Source organism: Odocoileus virginianus, chromosome 25 (genome assembly GCF_023699985.2).
Source record: "Odocoileus virginianus isolate 20LAN1187 ecotype Illinois chromosome 25, Ovbor_1.2, whole genome shotgun sequence".
NCBI classification, from domain to species: domain Eukaryota; kingdom Metazoa; phylum Chordata; class Mammalia; order Artiodactyla; family Cervidae; genus Odocoileus; species Odocoileus virginianus.
The window spans coordinates 29,157,336-29,177,121 of record NC_069698.1 but is presented as its reverse complement, the minus strand read 5'-3'; the positions used below and the strand labels follow the sequence as shown (position 1 = coordinate 29,177,121).

The 19,786-nt window shown below is 35.7% G+C and overlaps 1 protein-coding gene across 16 annotated transcripts in view; it reads left to right on the top strand.

Annotated features, from left to right (window-relative positions):
* The window catches only part of ROBO2 (roundabout guidance receptor 2), a 1,429,762-nt gene that overhangs the window by 1,404,111 nt on the left and 5,865 nt on the right, over positions 1-19,786 (top strand). For 5 of the 16 annotated variants that reach the window (XM_070455067.1, XM_070455068.1, XM_070455066.1 and 2 more), the window contains 3 exons: positions 8,275-8,457; positions 10,998-11,171; positions 17,752-18,024. In XM_070455067.1, the coding sequence (XP_070311168.1) occupies positions 8,275-8,457; positions 10,998-11,171; positions 17,752-18,024 (630 nt within the window). The remainder of the gene's footprint in view (positions 1-8,274; positions 8,458-10,997; positions 11,172-17,751; positions 18,025-19,786) is intronic. The other 11 variants (XM_070455073.1, XM_070455072.1, XM_070455075.1 and 8 more) reach the window with 4 other exon arrangements.

Here is a 19,786-nt window from a genome sequence, read left to right as displayed (position 1 = left end):
AGCTTTTATTGCTTAGAGAAACTTTTATTTTGCTACTTGAAGTCACTGTTTAATTACTGCCACATATAAAACCCTCAGTGTTTTTAAATATGTATTCATGATAAATTTATCCTATGAATAATGTTTCTCCTTAGTAAAAGAAGTTGAACTCTACACCAAAGAAGACAAGTAGAAACTCTTTCTTTCTTTTTTTTTTTTGGTTTTACAATAACTTTGTGGGGAAGCTATGATCAAAGATTTAATCTACTCTAACATGAAAGTGTAACTTAAGTAAATATGTTAAAAATAAAAGTAAATTAAAAAAATGATGTGTGTGTACAGAAGAGTGTGTGTGTGTCTGAAAATCTAGATAGGGTTTGTGAATGTGTGTAAAGTGTGTGTGTGTGTCTACATAGGAGTGTGTATATGAGCATAACTAGGATTGTGAGTATAGCAGAGAGTGTGTGCACACATATATTTGTACTTGGGGATGGTCCTGAGATGAATGTATGTACGGACCAAATGCTATAGAAATCAGCATGCTAATGACTATTGCTCTAACGTGTTTATGTTTTCTTCAGACACTCAAGGCTAGCTTAATGGTGCTAAATGAGGTGGGCAATAAAACAGGAACTATTTCCATTGGGTTTTTATGTTTTTAAGATGGTAAGTGCCCACAGAGAGGATTTTGATTTTACCGTCAGCCACATTGAGTTCTAAGTTTCTGTGTAGTGTGAGTAAATCATTTCTTTCATCTGAATTCTTTATTTTCATTTTCATAAACATAATGACCATTTTTTATGAACTAGAACTAACAGTTATGTTCCAATCTTTAAATGTTAAAGCCAACAGAAATGAAAGTCCAGTGATAGCAGAGAGATGGGCTAGTAATTAGCCTCTATGTAAAATTATTTAGAATTTTGCTTCTGAAATACATTATATTCCAACAGCTGCCACATGAAGGAGCATCAGTGGTTAGCCAGGCACAAAGCCTATGTTTGTAAAGAAATAAGTATGCTATTTTCAGATATTTTCTTAACAACTAATTTATGAGGGACTTTAAAGAGTTTGAAATAATGGTTCATGAATGGAAAAAGTCAAGAAGAGAGGAAAATATCAGTAATTCTATAGCTCATAATTTTGGTGTCTTAGTCTGGTTGGTTTGTTTTAACAAAATATCATAGACTAGATGACTTAAACAGCAAATATTGGAAAGCTGGGAAGTCCAAGATCAAGAATCAGGCAGATTGGGTTTCTGGCGCAAGCCCTCTTCCTACAGGAAGCCATCTTCTCACTATGTCCTCACATGGCAGGAGAGCTTGCTAAGGTCCCTGTCACACCATAATGACCTCACCCTCAGGACCTCATCTAGACTTAAGCATCTCCTGAAGTCTCTACCTCAAAATACCATAACATTATGGGTTAAAGCTTCAACATGAATTTTAGGGGAATGTTATCCTTCTGTTCATAATACTCAGGAATGGAAAATATATTTGAAAATCTGTTGTTTATTTATTTCCACAGCAAATATTTATTGAAAAACTATTCCTTCCAACTGCTTGGCTAGAAATTTAGGTTTGATAATAATAGTAATAATAGCAACTTGCACATGTACAGCCCTTAGTATATGCAAAGCACGCTTCTAAACAGTTGGCTGTTTTTGTTATGAGTGGCTTTGTGAGCTAAGAAACTTTCTTATGTTGTTTAAGGGTTTTAAGTAAACAAGAAAAAAAAAACATATGAGGAAGACAGCAAAGCCTGAAATATTTAGTATCTAGGACATGACTGAGAGCCTAATACTTGACTTGAGCACCTTATAGAAACACTTCCCAGGTGGTGCTAGTGGTAAAGAACCTGCCTGCCAATGCAGGAGATGTAAAAGACATGGGTTCGATCCCTGGGTCAGGAAGATGCCCTGGAGGAAGGCATGGCAATCCACTCAGTATTCTTGCCTGGAGAATCCCATGGACAAAGGAGCCTGGCCGGCTACAGTCCATAAGGTTGTGCAGAGTCAGACATGACTGAAGCGACACAGCATGCACACACACCTTATAGGAAAAGTTCACTGATCCCTGTTCCAAGGTTTTAACATATATTAACTCATTTAATTGTTACAATTCTTTATTTATTCTCATTTTATAGATAAGGAAATTGAGGCACAGAGGGGTTTAAAGACTTTTTTAAGCTCACCCACCTGATAAATGGCAGAAAAATATTCAAAATCAATCAGCTTTACTCTAAAGACAAATTATCATGATCTCTCCTATGAAAATGCTCAACTTTTTTCCTAATCTTTGGATTTGGCATATTTAAGAGGAAAGTGATTTCCTGGTTTCCTCTCTCCCTTTCTGTGCATGTATACATATATGAATAAATATATATTTATGCAAATACAGCATATTAGTTTATCTCTGGAAACAATTTTTACCCCCTATAAACTTAAGATAAAAAATTATCATTTTTAGATGTAACTTTTATTATTTTTTTTCTCACATTTAATTCTATATTCAGTTATACTGACTCATACTAACAAAATTCAACTCTATCACCACTTTTTGTAGGAAATCCCATTTTTATTCTTTTCTTTTAACTTATACACTCAGTTTAAACCTACTTGGTTTTAGTAAAGTAGAAAAATGTTTTGATTACAGCACATCACACTCTTTTTTTGCCTAGAAAGTAAAGATACAGGATGGTTTCAGTCTTCAGGAATATGCTTGTACTATTTCTGTCTAAATGCCAAACCCACCGCTTTGGGGTAACAGGACAGGAGAAGCCTTTAATACATATTTTTTTTTTACTTCCATGGTGGGAGTCAAGGGTGAGTGTTCCCTGTATTTAATGACTCTACCACAGGAATAAAGAAAAAGAAGACAATAAAAGAGAGGGCAGGAGAAAAATGTCCTGAATGTGAAGCCAAGATTCTAACTGCTTCAGTGATCACAGAAATAAGAGTGAGAATGAGTACTATGACGTGAATTGAATAAAACTTTCCTTAACTGCTGGACCCCACATAAATAACATGGTCGAAAGGAAATCAGGGCTCTATAGTTACTGTATTTTATGTCACTGGAGATTTTTGCTGCAAGTCTCAAAGCAGATTATTTGGAAAACAATAAACCTGGCAGCCCCACCACCTTACTCAACCACACAGCTTTAAAGAACTGGCTGCTTAAAAGCATGACCTGATTCTTTGCTTTTGTTGCGAAAACTTAAGGGACGTATTTTCACAATAGGGAAATTTCAGAGGTAATGCTAAAAATCATTAAATAACTTTCTTAGACATTCTCCACAGCTCTGATGTATTTAAAAAGAAATTAAATACAGACTTCAAAAGTTAACAGATAAAAGAGGAATATCATATATTCCGCTTTTATCTGAGTCGATCAAATGAGCAGATGTCATAGGTCCCAAGGAAGAGATTTTTTTAATTTCTTATATTGCTTTCTGTCTATATTACACATTCCTTTCTCTGAGGAATGTAGGTGAATTATTGCATTATTCAATACATTTGAGTGAAAGAGCTTCTAAATATTAGACATGTTTTTCTACATCTAGGCAGAGGTCAATATTTGGATTGATGTGTTCAAAGACACTCAGAACTGAAGATTGTGTTTAACAGATAGATAGATTGTACTGAATAGGAAGAATTCCTGGATTAAATATTGCCCAAAAAAATGGGGGACGGCCAGTTTTTGTATCTCATAAAAATGGTAATGCAACAATTAGCAGGGTCATATTAGAAAGCATACACTTTACTCTAGCTTAATGGGTCTAAAGATAAGCATCTATCAGCAAGGAAGGATTTAGCATAAAATGACATGTAAATGAATTGATGACTTATCATAAATTAATTTTAGTGCTGAAGATGTAATGGAGACCCAGCAAGATGCCACTCTATCATGGCATTTTACTGCTTAGTAACATTTGAACAACACCTTAATGTCCTATCGGCAGTTCTTTTTTAACAGCTTGAATAAATTTGAGAGGTGTTTTTTTTTTTTTTTTTTGCCTTTCAGCAATTTTGAAACCTGAGAAATTTGGAAAGATGGAAGATGCGAACACAAATAAATCTGGCTACGTGACACAGATTCATTTTTCATTAGATGTTTAAATATGTATTGATTATGTTTGGGGCTATAACATGTCAAATTGCTATGGATCACTTGTAATTTGTGAAGAATCTCTCCCTTAGCTGTTTCACCTAGTGTTGGTTTCAATTTTCTTGGTTATATTTACACTTAGGAAAGAAAACCAAGTGTAACAAAAAATGGCTTACTTTTCTCTCTCTTTTCTTTTTTGTCTGCCCGGGGTCTTTGTAGCAATGCATGGACTTTCATTAGTAAAAATGGCTTACTTTCTAATTGATGAATCACTGTTTTTCTTTTCTTATAATCATTGTCCTCTTTTTTTTTTGTAACAGTTTACATAAATCCTCAGATAATCTTTGCTGTTTAAATCTAAAGAAAGAATGGTAGTGACAGGTGAAATTAATAATCATTAAATTTTAGCAATTTTACAATATGGAGAGAATTTAATATATGTTATATACTTTTTTATTTGTAACATATTGCTGATTTTCTTTAAAAATATTTGCAACAATGTACCCATTCCATATATCATGGGTATATACGTATATATGTATGTATCATATATATTACACATCTCAAATAGAGAGGATGGGATGTCAAAGATAAAAACAGAAGAACAAAGAGGGATGGAAAATTTTTTCCTTCTGTTTCTTTGTTTGCTTCTTGTCCTCCATCTTGAAGGCAAACTCAACTATACCAAGCTGGGGGCACTTGCACCTTTTTAGTTTGGGGTGATGAGGTTTCCTACTGTCCATCATGGGTAAATCAAATTTGTATGTGGAAATCTTCATATGAAGGACTAATTACATCACTTTTTCCTCATTGTCCAAGTAAGCAACAAGAGTTGACTGACCTTATACTCCTTATTTAATAAATTTTCTAGTAGTTACTGTATGTTCTTGCTGTAACTAAAATAAGGCCAAGGCTAGGAAATTACACAAGGAATAAAATCATGTATGAATTTATACTGAATAATGAAACTATTGAATACATTTAATTCAGTATGCAAATGTTTATTGAATTTTTACTGTTCAATGTATTTGTACATGAGGTATTAAAATGCATAACAAGTAGTTCCTGATCTCCAGAATTCCATTGTCTGGAAGAGAAAACATATATACAACAAATTCTAGTTTGTGGTGTGTGTTCAGTTGCTCAGTCATGTCCGACTCTTTGTGACCCCATTTCCTCTGTCTAAGGTATTTTCCAGGCAAGAATACTGGAGTGCGTTGCCATTTCCTACTCCAGGGGATCTTCCTGACCCAGGGATCGAACTGATTCTCTTGCATCTCCTACTTTGGCAGGCAAATTCTTTGCCATTGCACCACCTGGGAAGCCCAGGTGTTGTAGAGATATAATCAAAATATATATATTGTAGAGATATAATCAAAAGTGGGGTCCGGCTTGCCACACAAGAAGCCAATAAAAAGGCGGGTTGGTGGAAGGAAGGCTTGCTTTGTTTGGATACTGGCATGGCAGGGTTGGGGGAGAGGAAGGTGGGCACCTGCCCAAAGGCCAACTCCCCACCACTGATAATCAATGGGCAAGACCTTTTATAGGCTGCGGGAGGGAGCAACATGCAGAAACAGCATGTGTTTCAGTCAGCTCTGACAATCATCTTGAAATTGGCCATTCGTGATCTGACCAGCAGCATCTTGATTGTTTTAAGAACAGTTACTTTTCCATTCCAGGGTCGGTTTGCTCCCATTTCTTGAGGCCAGTTCTTAGAATTGTGGCAGCTTGTGTCCTCGTACACCCTCGTACATGTAATGAACTTCTTCACCCTGTGGGGGTTATAGATTCTGGGGGTTCAGAATCTACAAGACAGCTCACAGGATATGACTCAGGATATTATCTATAGCCCTTGAGAGGAACTAAAGGTCCTTGAATATGCTGAATGACTAAACTATTATTATTTGATCGCCTTTGTCTGTTTTCCTTTGTTTTTGCATTTTCTCATTTCTCTGATTAAATGTATCCTATGGCTAAAGTTTTTCCACAGACAAAAGGCAGGCAGAAGACATGGGGGGCAAGGACCAAAGGGTCTGCTCCATTTCAGAGATATGCTAGTGTATGCACACTATTTAAAGAACACAGTGGGTAAAGAGATTGAGTCTCTCTTAGACAGAGTTGAAGATGAAGTGGAATCAGGGTGATGAAAGAGATGATTTGGACTTTAAAGCCTGGCAGTGGGCACTAGAGTTAGTAGCAATCTAGAGATGTGTCAAAGGAATGAGAGGAAGTTGGAGAGGTAACGAGGCACGGGCTCTTAGAGGGATAGGACCAGAAAGGTGGGCTGCGCTGGGTATCGAAGGATCTCAAACACCTCAGTTGGTGTTTAAGTGTATTGACAAACTAAGCAAGGCTTTGAATGAACAAACTGAATTATGTGATAAATGTTTCAGAAAAAAATATTGCATACAACAATGAGGAAGGTAGAAGGGACCAGAAGGAAATCAGGAATGAAACTGGAGATAAAAGAAAGGTGACGGTTGTTTGGAGAGTGAGTTTCAGTGAGTTGGCACAGATTTATTTGCAGATATTCAGCAGACATTTAGAAATACTGAAAATAGGACATAGGACGGGCCAGGACTGAGTTTTCCCATGTTTTAAAAATATCCTCAGTTCTAGGGTTTCATGTTCTTTTGTGATCACTGGTTGAATCACTTTGATTTTTTCTTATCTACTCTAGCATTACACTGCAAAGTTGATTGCATCATTTCTCTTTCAATTTAGGCTGTTGGTCCTTGACTTGTGATTATTAACTCAGAAATGGTTCTCTCAGAGGAGGCTCTGTTGCTGGTGTTATCTTGGCTTCCTTGCGGTGGCCTGTGTCTGGGGAATTTGTTTGGAAAGGAAAAAGTGCATCTCCGTGCTTTTGGCAAATAAAATCAAAACTCTATCTTTCTCTGCTACACTTAACACCCTTTTAACTTCTCTGATCTTTCTAACCCCTCTGGTTTCTGCTTTCTGTGTCATGAAAGTGCATGAACCCATGTTATTGCATCCTGGCACCTCAGCTAAAGGTACAAAGACTTTATCATGGCAACATTTTACTGTTGTCTCTTAACTATTAGAGGAAAGGGGGGAAAATCTATGGCACTTAAATGCCATAGTCTTAGTCTATTTTATGTGAATATATATTTGGATATATATTTATTTAGAAATATTAACTAATGTTAAATTAGTTAATATTAACTAATTAGTGCCATAGTCTTAGACTCTTTTTAAAAATTTGGAATATGCAACACTTGGTATCTTTATTGTGTCATATATTAATTGTACATCAACTGAAATATTATAATATTAATTGTATTAAGTAATTGAATATGATCTCCTTGTGCTTTGGTCTAAAAAAAAGGATACAACTGTAAATGACTTGCTAAAATTAAGAATAAGTATTTCTCAGTAGCATCTTGTTTTGCAGCTCTTTACACATAAAGCTGTGATTCTTTCCCTCTGTTGCCATTTTGCGCTTTGTAGAAAAATCCATATTAATGTCAGTGGTTTTCTTTGTAATGTTTAATTTTCTAAAATAAAGATTAGTATTAAAGAGAACACTAGGGTTCTTCAAATAATTGGAAAACAAGGAAATCAAACTGAGCTTTGAAAATAATAGAATTTTACAAAAAGAAATATTTTGTTATATTCTATTTGTTCTGATATTATTTGTGCATTTTTATTACTAGTTTTTATTATTTCCTGAGTAATCAAATTTTTATTTGAAAATCTTAAAATAATTTTAGCCCTTCTGCAGTAAGCAAGTGTACATTTCACTAAAATTATCACTAGCCTACACTAAATTCAAAATATATTCACACTGTTCAACTGAGTTCTTGATAAGTTGACTTTAAATATGCTATACTTGATTTCAATAAAAGTGTTATTCTTTGAATTCTAGGCCTTAGAATATGCATAGCAATTCTCTTTTAGAAAATAATTATGTAACAATTTGAGAAACATCAGAATGGAGTCATAGGAAACGTCTTATTCAGGGGTTGCAAACAGATACAGATTTTAAGTGAACTTAATTCTTCTGTACAAGAAATGTGTAAAACATGGATGATGCTTGCGCATGGCTGAAGAAATCTGGATGAAGGAAGAGTGAGGAGTGGAGGAGTCCTCTTTGCTCATTAGTGTAGTGTGTACAAGCCGATGAGCTGTCCAGTATGTACAACTCACTAGACACTACATTTGTTTTTAGGTTCAATGGTAAATGGATGGGGCTCTGCATCTGATGAGGACCGTAGCTTTTCTAGTCATAGATCTAGCGTAGGTAGTTCCTCAGATGGCTCCATCTGTGCCAGCGGCAGTTTTGCACAAGCTCTGGCGGCAGCAGCAGATAAAGCTGGTTTTAGGCTGGATGGAACCAGCCTTACAAGAACAGGTTGGTAGACTCTGAGTTAACACGCTTTGCATGAGAGAATCTTTCCCCTGCACACTGAGCTATTGATCTGTCCTCTCTCCTCAGTGCGTCTGAGTGCAGGGCTCTCTCTAATCTGCATGGACCAAGTCTGAATGCTCAGTTATTTCCAGAACTCTCTTAGATGCTCCCTCTGCAGAGCCAAGAATAAGCTCCTACTCATCACCTTCCAGGGCTTCCCTGCTAGCTCAGTTGGTAAAGAATCCGCCTGCAATGCAGGAGACCCTGGTTCGATTCCTGGGTCGGGAAGATCCGCTGGAGAAGACCTAGGCTACCCACTCCAGTATTCTTGGGCTTTCCTTGTGGCTCAGCTGGGAAAGAATCCTCCCGCCATGTGGGAAACCTGGATTCCATCCCTGGGTTGGGAAGATTCCCTAGAGAGGGGAAAGGCTACCCACTCCAGTATTCTGGCCTGGAGAATTCCATGAACTCTATAACCCATGGAGTCACAAAGAGTAGGACACAACTTTCACTTTCACTTTTCTTTTCACAGCCTTCCATCCTTTATTCCCCTTTCCCTTCAAAGCTCTACTGATTAACTGGAATCTGCTTCCTTCTTCTATTACAGCCAAGCTGCCGCTAAGATTGCCATTAAATTTTCAATAACTCACACTTTGCAAAATTCTCACACAATCAATAATGTACCCAGTGATTAACATTATTCGGCTTTTATCTCCATTACTTTCCTTTGCCCCATTTCTTTCTGCAAATGCAGTTTCTGGGAAGGCTTTCTCAGCATGGGGAGAATGGGTCTGAGGCTGTCAGTCTAACAGTTCAAATGGCTGATGGTCTTAGTAGTTGTTTGGCTGTTAAGATTTTAATCCAATAATTTATTATTTGTTTTAAAGGATGCTAACTAAAAATACACCCACTGCATTTGCCAGTTGAATAAAATGATGATTACTTGTGTATTGTTCTGTAGCACAATTTAATTTGGATTTCTGAAAATAATAAGTAATAATAATATAAAAGACCAATTATGTAGTTTTCCAGGTTTTTTATCATTAAATCAAAAATAAATATGTGATTCACTGTATTAATAGATCAGTAATTTTGTAATCATTTGTTTTACTGAACAAAATAGCTTTGGCATGATCCTATTATTAATACATGACTGTGTGTATGTCTTAAATGCACATAGCAGAAAACTCTGGTATAAGAATTAAACTGAGCTACCTTACAAAGCAAAATAATGAAATGCTACATGCATTTTTGAAATCTTAATAGTATTCAAATAGTAAGGTAAAGATAAATGACTTTGACCCTTCACTAAACTCTCAGGTTATAAAAATGAGTCTTGGGAACTTTCTTTGAATTATACCACCATATAACATTATACTATCTGAGTGTGCACTAGGTATCTACAAAGTAAGGAAGATTCTCCAGGCATTGCAGAGGTTTATTTTTCATATAGCATCTGAACTAAAATATGTTGTACTATAACAGTTATTCAAGTTTTCTTGCTTTATAAGGCCCAAGTGAGAAACTTTATGTTGCCTGAGTGCTTTGTGTGACATAGTTATAAGCAGAGCAGTAAGAAAGTGCAAGTAAACTAATAAATTAGAAAGTATAAGTACGTTTCTTGCATGTATGCTAATAGCTAATAAAGCATTAAGCAGTATCATGTCACATTGACTTAAAATGTAACTACATACAGTAATTTTGAATGAAATTAATACATGCACAAGAAAATAAATATATGTACATAAACCTTCTCATGCCATAATTAAACCCATAAGATGCTGAAAATGTATTAGTTAACCTTTTGCCAGAATATTTTTCCCAACATATTACACTAAGCTACAAGAAAAGGACATAGCACATTTCATTTTTCAGTAAGAATTCAGAGTCTGCTCAGATAGAGTACTATTCATCAGAAAACACCTATTGCACTTTGGTGATTTTACAAGGTGATTTTAAACTGCTATTTATCCTATACTATACACTAATGTTATTGAGTTTCTGCTAAAAGAAGTAGAATTCATTGTGTATGTGTATGGGTGGTAAGGTCAATTTAATATATGTGTCTGAGCAGACCTTTCATGTAAAATTTAAAACGTAATTGCTACAGGACATTTTTCTGTGCTCAAAGAAAGTTCGTAAGATTCCAAGGGTGAAATTTGATTAAACAAGACAGTACATAATTCACTTCAGAAAAAGCTTTCTTAACTTTAAGGAGTAAAAGCTGCCCAAATTTGCATATATCTATGAAAATGTCGCTAAGATCACCAAGGTTAAATAAAAATATAATCAAGGAATATTGATTGGTGGTGGACTTGTTTCATATTCATTTGCATTTTTCAGTGGGTAGTATATTGGTTATAAAAACTGGACCAAAAAATGCAAGAGAGCACATTTTTCCTATGGAGATGGACCAGTATTTTATATCTTCAAGTGACATCTCCAGGCAGCTTTAGAAGTTAGTCTTAGAGCAGAAATACAAGACAGAATCAGTGCCTTATAATGACGTTCTCTATATCTCATTCCCTTTGTTTACTTTTCAGGCAAAGCCTTTACCTCCTCTCAAAGACCTCGACCAACCAGCCCATTTTCTACTGACAGTAACACCAGTGCAGCCCTGAGTCAAAGTCAGAGGCCTCGGCCCACTAAAAAACACAAGGGCGGGCGAGTGGACCCACAGCCAGCCTTGCCTCACCGCAGGGAAGGGATGACAGATGGTAGGTTTGTTTTCCTCTCTCTGGTCTCCTAACTGAAGAGACATAACAACTGCGAAGTCACTAAAGACACGATGGTAGATCAGGTATCGCCTTGCTTTGTAGCCAGGCTGACCTGGCAGTGTGGTCTTGTTTCAATAAAACACCCCCTTTTCTTTAACAATCTGGATTTACTTCTAATTATCCAACCCCAGGAAATATATGCCATCCTGCTTGACCATGTTGATTTTTCTGCTATTCTGGCAATTTTCCATTAGTGCTTTCTAACGACCATTCCTTTTTAAGATTAAGGAAGAAAACGTAAGTAGCATGTGCAGACGCCATGTTGTTGAATTGTTTTTGAAGCTGAATTAAGATATCTTAGATGCTATTTCACTTTTGAAAAAGACTTTTTGAAAAAGTCTTTTTTTTTTTTTTTGACAAAGATTTCCAGTTTATGAATTTTTAAATTTCACAAATTTCGGGGCTAAAAATATGTTATAGACCATCAGGTTGATGGATCAGTAACCTTCTTCTGCGAAGTCCAGATAGTAAATATGTTTGGCTTTAGCCAAGCCAAACAATCTCTATCAAGACTACTTAACACTACTGTTGTAGTGTCCGTGCAGCTATAGATAAATGTAAATGAGTGGATATAACTGATTTCCAATAAAACTTCATTGACAAAACAGGCAATGGCTTACTTTGGCCCATAGCTTGCTGATTTATTTCAATTTTTTCACTTATATACAGCATCCAGTCTTTGAGTATTTGCTTAAATACTGCTAGCTTCAGGAAACAAAATATTATTGGAAGACATACTTTTTCAGTAAGGAATAGTTCATCAACTCTGTATTCAACTTAATTAGCATATGTTTAAATATGGGATAAAAGTGTTTATACTAAAGTTTTATCCTAAGGAATATGTAAGATAACATATGTAAAGAGCCCAGTATAATGTCAGACCCAAAGGTAAATTTCTTCCTCTTTCTCTACACTATCTCCGCTGAGCACACAAACTTTTTCCTGAGATAGCACTACCAAACATCAAAAGAATGAACCTAGCCAGGCTGCACATCAGAACCATCTGGAGAACTCTTAAAATACACCCTGGAGATTTTGATTTAATTGTTCAGGGGTGAAAACCAGTCATGAGTATTTTTAAAGCTCCACTGGAGAAACTAATATGCAGTTAGCTTTGAGAAGCTGTAACTGAGTTCTTGGCACTCATCTCAGTCTCTTAGACCTACCATTATAGGACAGGATGAGGCTTCCTTGGAAAGGAAGTATTTGCTCTTTATTGGTTTGAGGGCAGGTCTTTCACTGGCAGTCTCCATTGTGTTTTCTCTTGTCATTTTTATAATGCTAAGAAGACTTTAAAAGCCCAAAATAACTTGTCTAAAAGCCTTCAGGTTTATTTATCTTTCCTGCTTCCTTTGTTTTCATTGGAAAGTGTTTCTGTGAAATACAAGGGTAAGGGTACAATCAAGATTTTGATTCTTGATACGTGGATATCCTGTGGTGAGCAAAAATGTGCCACCTCCTTTCTGCCGCCAATGATCTGAAGATTAGTTGAGCACTTGAAGCAGTCTGTATTGTTGATCTTATTCCTTCTAAATACAAAGGACTACTCACTGATATTCTATTACAAATCTCAGCATTAATAATTTTGTATGATTTTCCTGCTATGAATGTCATGAAGAGAGGGAAATATCCAGGGACTATATGGGTATTTTTGTGACTTTTCCAAAATGTTTGAAGATCATATCCAGAATATGTGGAAGATATAAAATATAAACCAATAAAATAGCTCTTTTCTTTGTCCCTAAAACATTTTCCTTGCAAGCTTTCTTCAGAATGTCTAGTTAAAGTAAGCTAACTCCTAGTTTAAAGCATGATTGATATATTGCTTATATTTCTAAAACACAAATAGGTTCCTAAACTTTCAAATTTACCAGCTTTCCAAAAAAGATTTTGGATTATGTGTCATTAGTAGATCCATTCTGAAAGTACTGATATTGCAAAGCATATTTTGGCTAACAAGTGTTTGATCCAAAGACATGTTAGGTATGATAAAGAAGATTTATTTTGGATCGCACTCTACAGGTTATCTTTAAGAATACTGTTATTTTACCACAGATGTTTATGCCATAGTTTTTATATGGTATAAATCCATGCATCAGTAATAAGTTCATATGATTTGTATGTAAAATCAAACTGTTCTTTTGGGGAAGTTTAGTAGCACTTAATGTATAGATGTTTTACAGTAAAATTTTTGCATTATAGATTTTACAGCAGTGTTTATGAATATATTAATCAGGGTAACTATTGATGGCTGCTATATCAGCCTCCATCCCCTCGTGGCTTAGCATGGTAACAGTTTATTTCTCACAGACACAGTGACTTATAAAGGTCAGGTGGCTCTCCTGGAAGTTGTAGTGTAAAGATGTTTGCTTCTTAAATATTGATACCCCGTTATTTCCAAGATGGGACCTTCCTGGTTTCTGAGTGAGGGAAGATAGAACAGAAGTGATTACCTGGAATGTTCTATAGCTAGTCAGTGACTCAGACGGTAAAGAATCTGCCTGCAATGTGGGAGACCCAGGTTCGAATGCTAGGTTGGGAAGATTCCCCTGGAGAAGGAACTAGCAACCCACTCCAGTATTCTTGCTCGGAGAATCTCATGGACAGAGGAACCTGGTGAACCATGGGGTCGCAAAGAGTTGGGCACAGCTGAGTGACTAGATGAGATGGTGGCTAGTCCCACAGGTGGTACATTCACTCCTTCATGGGCAGGAACTCTGTCACATGGCGTCAGACTATCTTCTGGAGCAGGAAGGTTATTATTGTAGGCAGTATCAGTCTCTGTTTCAAGGACTATGCAAAAAGCCACACATATATTAGGAAATGTTCTTCCCCACTGGATAAAGTCTCCCCTAAGTAGGCATTGTTCAGTGCAAATCATCTATTCCATTTGCATAAACCAAAAAATATCCTTTAAAGTGAATCCATTGACCAATGCTAAACAAAGGAGGCAAGAGAGGTCGTTAGTTCTCTGTCAGCCTTTTTTTCCCTAAATCATCACCTTCCAGCCTGTCCTCCCCTCATCCTAATGTCTCTTTAGGGAAAGGGTTCTTTCCCAGCTCCGCCATGGAATAACTTTGACGACTGAGCAAATTAGTCATTATTCTATTCATTAATCTATTCATTCATAAATCTGTTCATTCAAATATTTATTAAGCTCCTACCAAATGACAGGCACAGTGGGAACTATACAGATGAAATTCCCTGGCTTCCTGTAGCTCACATTCTAGTGAGAGAAGATAGATAAAGACAAACATAAATATAAAAGTGAAAAATAAAGCTATACAAGATGGTGGTGTCGTGGAGAAAACAAAACCTAGGAAAGAAGCTGAGAAATATAGACATGGGGAAGATATTTTTAATGTAGAGTGCTCAGGGGAGGCCTTACCAAGAAGATGACATTTGAGAATAGATGAGAAGATTGCGAGAGAAAGAGCAATGCTTATATCTGAGGAAAAGTCATTCCAGGAAATGAGAACAGCAAGTGGAATCCTGAAGTATTTCGTTAAAAGGAAGAGGAACAGTGTGACTGAAGCAGTGTGTGTGCTCACTCAGTTGTATCTGCGGCCCCGTGGACTGTAGGTGAAGCAGAGAGAGCCACGAAATAGAGTGTGAAGTCAGACAAGTAAGTGAGGACCATTTTTCTGAGGACTCTATAAGCATCTGTAAGGACATTAGCTCTTTACTTTGAGAAAACAGTAACGGTGTGTGCACGCGTGTGTGTGTGTGAGAGAGAGAGAGAGTGTGTGCATAAGGCAGGGGAGTTAAGAGATCTTCCTTAAGTTTTTATTAAAAAACAAATCATTCTGAATGCTATGAGACAGCCTGAATTTGATTCTGTGTGGAATCACACAAAGACTATTATAGGGAATAGGTGGTTGAGATCCACGCCAAGCTAGAATCAGTGGAAGCAACGAGAAATGTTGAATTCTAAATAGGGAAGCAGAGCCCACAGGTTGATGAAATTAATAAAGGTATAAAGCAGGGAGGCCAAAGATTACTCCAGCCTTACGACCAGCTTGTCCTTGAGATGCGGAATATTAGGGAGGAAACATTTTGCACAAGAAGTTCTAGAGCTCAGTTTCCAGGCGTGAAATTTGAGATGCTTACTAAACATCAAAGCCGAACTCTTCAATATGGATTTACTTAAGATGAATCTGGAGTTCATGGAAGGAGAGACCCAGACTGGAGATATTTGATTTCTTTATGCCTATTTTTCTTACCTAAAAAAGAGTATAATAATGACACACGTATCACTGGATTGTTGTGCCTGACAATTGCAAATTCTCAATAGGCCAGTAAGGGTCTCTTTGGTGAATTGATTTAGTTGAAATGAATCAACAGAAATGAATAATAAATTTAATTTAAGTAAACATATTTGATTACATTCTTTCATTTTTTCCACAGCCATTCTTAATCTCATCTTTTTTTCCAATTTGTTTATTTCAATGTGCTTTCACTGTTCTTTCATCTTAGACTATACAAACTCCAAGGATATTACTGAATTATGTAGCCATATAATTTCAGGTTAAATTAAATAGTAATCAGAATTTTAGCTAGCATAAGCAGATGCCATTTTGGCCATTTTAAAAATTAAGCTGCTCTGATGGAGAATAAAAATCAATGACGAGATATGTTATTTTAGAAGCAAATGTAATAATTTCCCCCCAACTGGCAGTCTTAAGTCCAATAACTCAAGTAAAATAATTAATTTGCATTTCTAATAATACAAACTGAAGGAAATCAGTATTGAGTATAGAGGAAGCACCAAACTCATTGGTGAATTATTCAACAAACAGATCTCTCAATATTGGATTACCTTTTCATTTTGGAAGAAATGTTCCAATTGCAACTCTGTTCTCCCAGATAGAAACCAAGTTCCCTTCAATAATTAGGAATTCATAATCTAACAAGATGATGTACATAAGAACTGGGAATGCTGCTCCAGTGTAGGAACTCCCCAAGTAGATTCTGAGAATATTTTCATTGTCAGTTCAATGAAGGTCAGTATTAGTTTGCTTATAAAGGAGAATATGAAGCTTCTTAAGAAAATCTTTTAAAGGAGCAACTTAGCCTTCCTTAAAGAAACTATCTTGTGTACACAAGAAATTTATACTTTCTCCTTTTGAATTTCATGAACAATATTATTAGAAACAAGTGCACCATTGCTAAGATGGCATGGGAAATAATTATCTATGTTATATATATTATCTTCTATTAATGATATTAGTATGTATATTGTCCATGATAATGGATCTTGGTGAACAAATAATATAGCTATTGATACTCTAAGGATGAACAAAGTTTGCAACAACATTCCAAAAAAATGGAGGCAATAATCCAAAGGAATGTTAGAATGTTTCAGTTCAGTTCAGTTCAGTCACTCAGTCCTGTCCAAGTCTTTGCCATGAATCACAGCATGCCAGGCCTCCGTGTCCATCACCAACTCCCGGAGTTTACTCAAACTCATGTCCATCGAGTCAGTGATGCCATCCAACCATCTCATTAGAATGTTTAGAAGATCTCTAAATCTTCAACAAAATAATATTAGTAAAGGACTAGTATAACAGTATACATTATATAATAGAACTATAATACTTAAATATGAAAAAAGCGACTATGATTTCACAATTGAAGACATTTAAAATATAAAAGCATCATGGTCTAAAAAGCTAATAAGAGAAAAATGAAAAAATTAGCTAGGTATTTGAACTTTTAATTTTTTCATATATTTAATGTAAAGGGCTTTTATGAAAAATTATATATTCCACTACATCTCAGTTTTTCATGATGCATTGCCTTCTCTAGCACCATGAAGCATATTCTACCTAAACTCTGATCATTGGTTATTACTTATTAAAATTAATACATTGGAAGATTATAATATATTAGTTGTAACTCATTAGCTAACTCATGAAACGAACAGCCAGAATTGGTTGTCAAGCAGAATGTTAATTGCATTTAATAAATGTTAGCTTAACACTTTGACTGTTGCTGAATGTGCCACATACAGGAATAAGAGCAGTCATATGCTGTGTATGATCCAGCATACAGTTCTTAATTTCCCGAGGGCAACATTTCCTAGGGAGATTGACAGGGCAGCTTTTATTCTTCCCGGGGCCTTTTATTAATACAGCTGCTAAAATTTCTAGTTGTTTTGTGTCCTGGTATTCTGCTTTGGGGAGGTGGCAGTGGACAATGGCTTAAAGATGGAGAAATCATAAACTGTCCTTTACACCTTGAACATCAGCCTCCATGTGCAATTGAAAACACTCACCATGTACAATAGTTGGATAAAATTGGTTGATTTTATTTCAAAGGCACTGTGATCAAAAGATAGCAAATCGATCAATAATATGCATTTCAGATATAAATAACTGACCTTTCCTCTCCAATCTTTATTTTGTATGGGTGATACCTTTAGGAGGGCGATGTTTTTCTTTTTTCTTCATCTTGAATTAAAACCTGTATTTTTTTTATTACATTTTAGTTTATTCTAAACATTATTCAAAATTTTTAGATCTTCCACCACCACCAGATCCCCCTCCAGGTCAGGGTTTAAGGCAGCAGATAGGCTCGAGCCAGCATGCTGGTAACGTGGAAAATTCAACAGAGAGAAAAGGAAGCTCTCTGGAGAGACAGCAAGCATCCACCTTAGAAGACACAAAGAGCTCTTTGGATTGTCCAGCTAAAACGTCCCTAGAGTGGCAGCGGCAAACCCAGGAATGGATAAACTCCACTGAACGCCCAGAAGACATACGGAAAGCCCTCCACAAACAAGGTGTCGGACCAGGTGTGTTCTGCACAGTCCCAAGAAAGTGTGGACTTTGACCTTTTTTTTTCTACCAGGTATTTTGGAAATGCCAGTTGTTTAAGGGCATCTGAAATGCATTTGCCTTGAACCACTAATTGAAGTTGGAATTCACAGCAAATCTCACCTGCGCATCCCTTAAGGCTGAGTCCAGTAGGGGTCCTTCCTCAAGTTAACCTCTGTGTAGGGTCTTTGAGCCCAAGAGACATCTGGGCTTCATCTGTAATGCTCAGGAAACCATTTGATTTTTTTTTTTTTTTTTTTTTGCCATTTTTGTTTGTATCGAGTACTTTTAAGACCACTAAACTTCATCTTTAGTATCAATTGAATCTCTGCCTTCAACCAATTTGTCCATTTGTCCAAAAATGACTGAAGTAACTAGTCATTTTTAGAGAACTCACTTCAGTCAAGTTGGTAAATTAATGGAAATAACAAAGTTGCAAATAAACAGACAATCACAGAATATTCATATTAGAAAAGGTGAAACTGGCACCTGCACTTGCTCCAACTGATTAAATTGATTATTAGCACTTCAATGGGAAATGTTTTTGCTTATAAATCAAGCTTGCTGGAAATGTCACAAAATAAGTTTCATCATTTGCAGTTGGATTTTTTTTTTTTTTTTTTTTTTGGTGGAGGTACGTTTAACCAGTTATAGAAATCATTTCTGCAACATCTCTTCTTATGTCAGAATTCATTGAGTATTAAAACATACATACACACACACGCATTGAAAGTTTCCTTATACATTCTTTTATTTATTTGGACTCAGTCTGTTCTGGATATGTCCTCTACTCATCCATTTTCAATAATTTTATTTTGTCACAACTTGGTGCTTAAAGTTTTAGCTTGAAATATAGTTAGGAAAGAGCCAAAAGATGATAATATTAATATCTAGATTTAGTGGAACATTTAGGAAGCTTACATCATTAAGGCTGTAAAAGAAAAATCATGTGATGCTTGTCATTAAAGCTATCTAAGAAGAGAAATACTAAATGCAGTTCGCATGGTTTTTAGTCATCTAATCACAGTAATGATATAACTCATCCCTAGAAAGAGACAAGAGACAGAGGGGTGGAGAGGAAGAGAGATGGAGAAAAAATGAAAGAAGAAAGAGAAAAAGAGAGAGAAAAAGCAGTAGTATTTCAAAGTATTAAGTATTTAGTAATGCACATCATGGATTATTTTTAGACAAACGGTACATAAAAAGGATAGGAACATTATTAAAATGAATGAGTTTCTCTTTTTCTTTTAAGGAAATAAACAGCTTTTCAAATAGTGTATTTCTATTCAAAGAATCAATAGAAATTTAAGAAGCTTAGTTTATTAACTAGCATATAGTTCTTTATCTAAATTGAGAAAATGTTGCCATAATTTAAGACAAAAACCATGTTCCTTCCATCTTAATGAAAAAATTAAATTTCAGCCCCATTGAACCCAGAAATTATCCTCAGAAAAGATTTTGTCAAACAATACAGTCATTACATGCAAATCTCTTTTATAATGAATTTAAATTTTGCAAATAATACATGACATTGTATACTTATCCCAAGATCTCTTTTAATTTAATCCTGCCTCAGTTCCTGTTGTAGGAAATGTTGCCTGCACATAGAAATTCCTTTAATATCTGGGTCTTGTTAAATTCTTTTTAATTTTACTAAAGAGTGAAATGATAAAAAAGCCTAGCTTGAGCTTAAAGTTAAATTTGTTTTGCCTCTGTTTAGCTGTTCACCTAAACCCATTG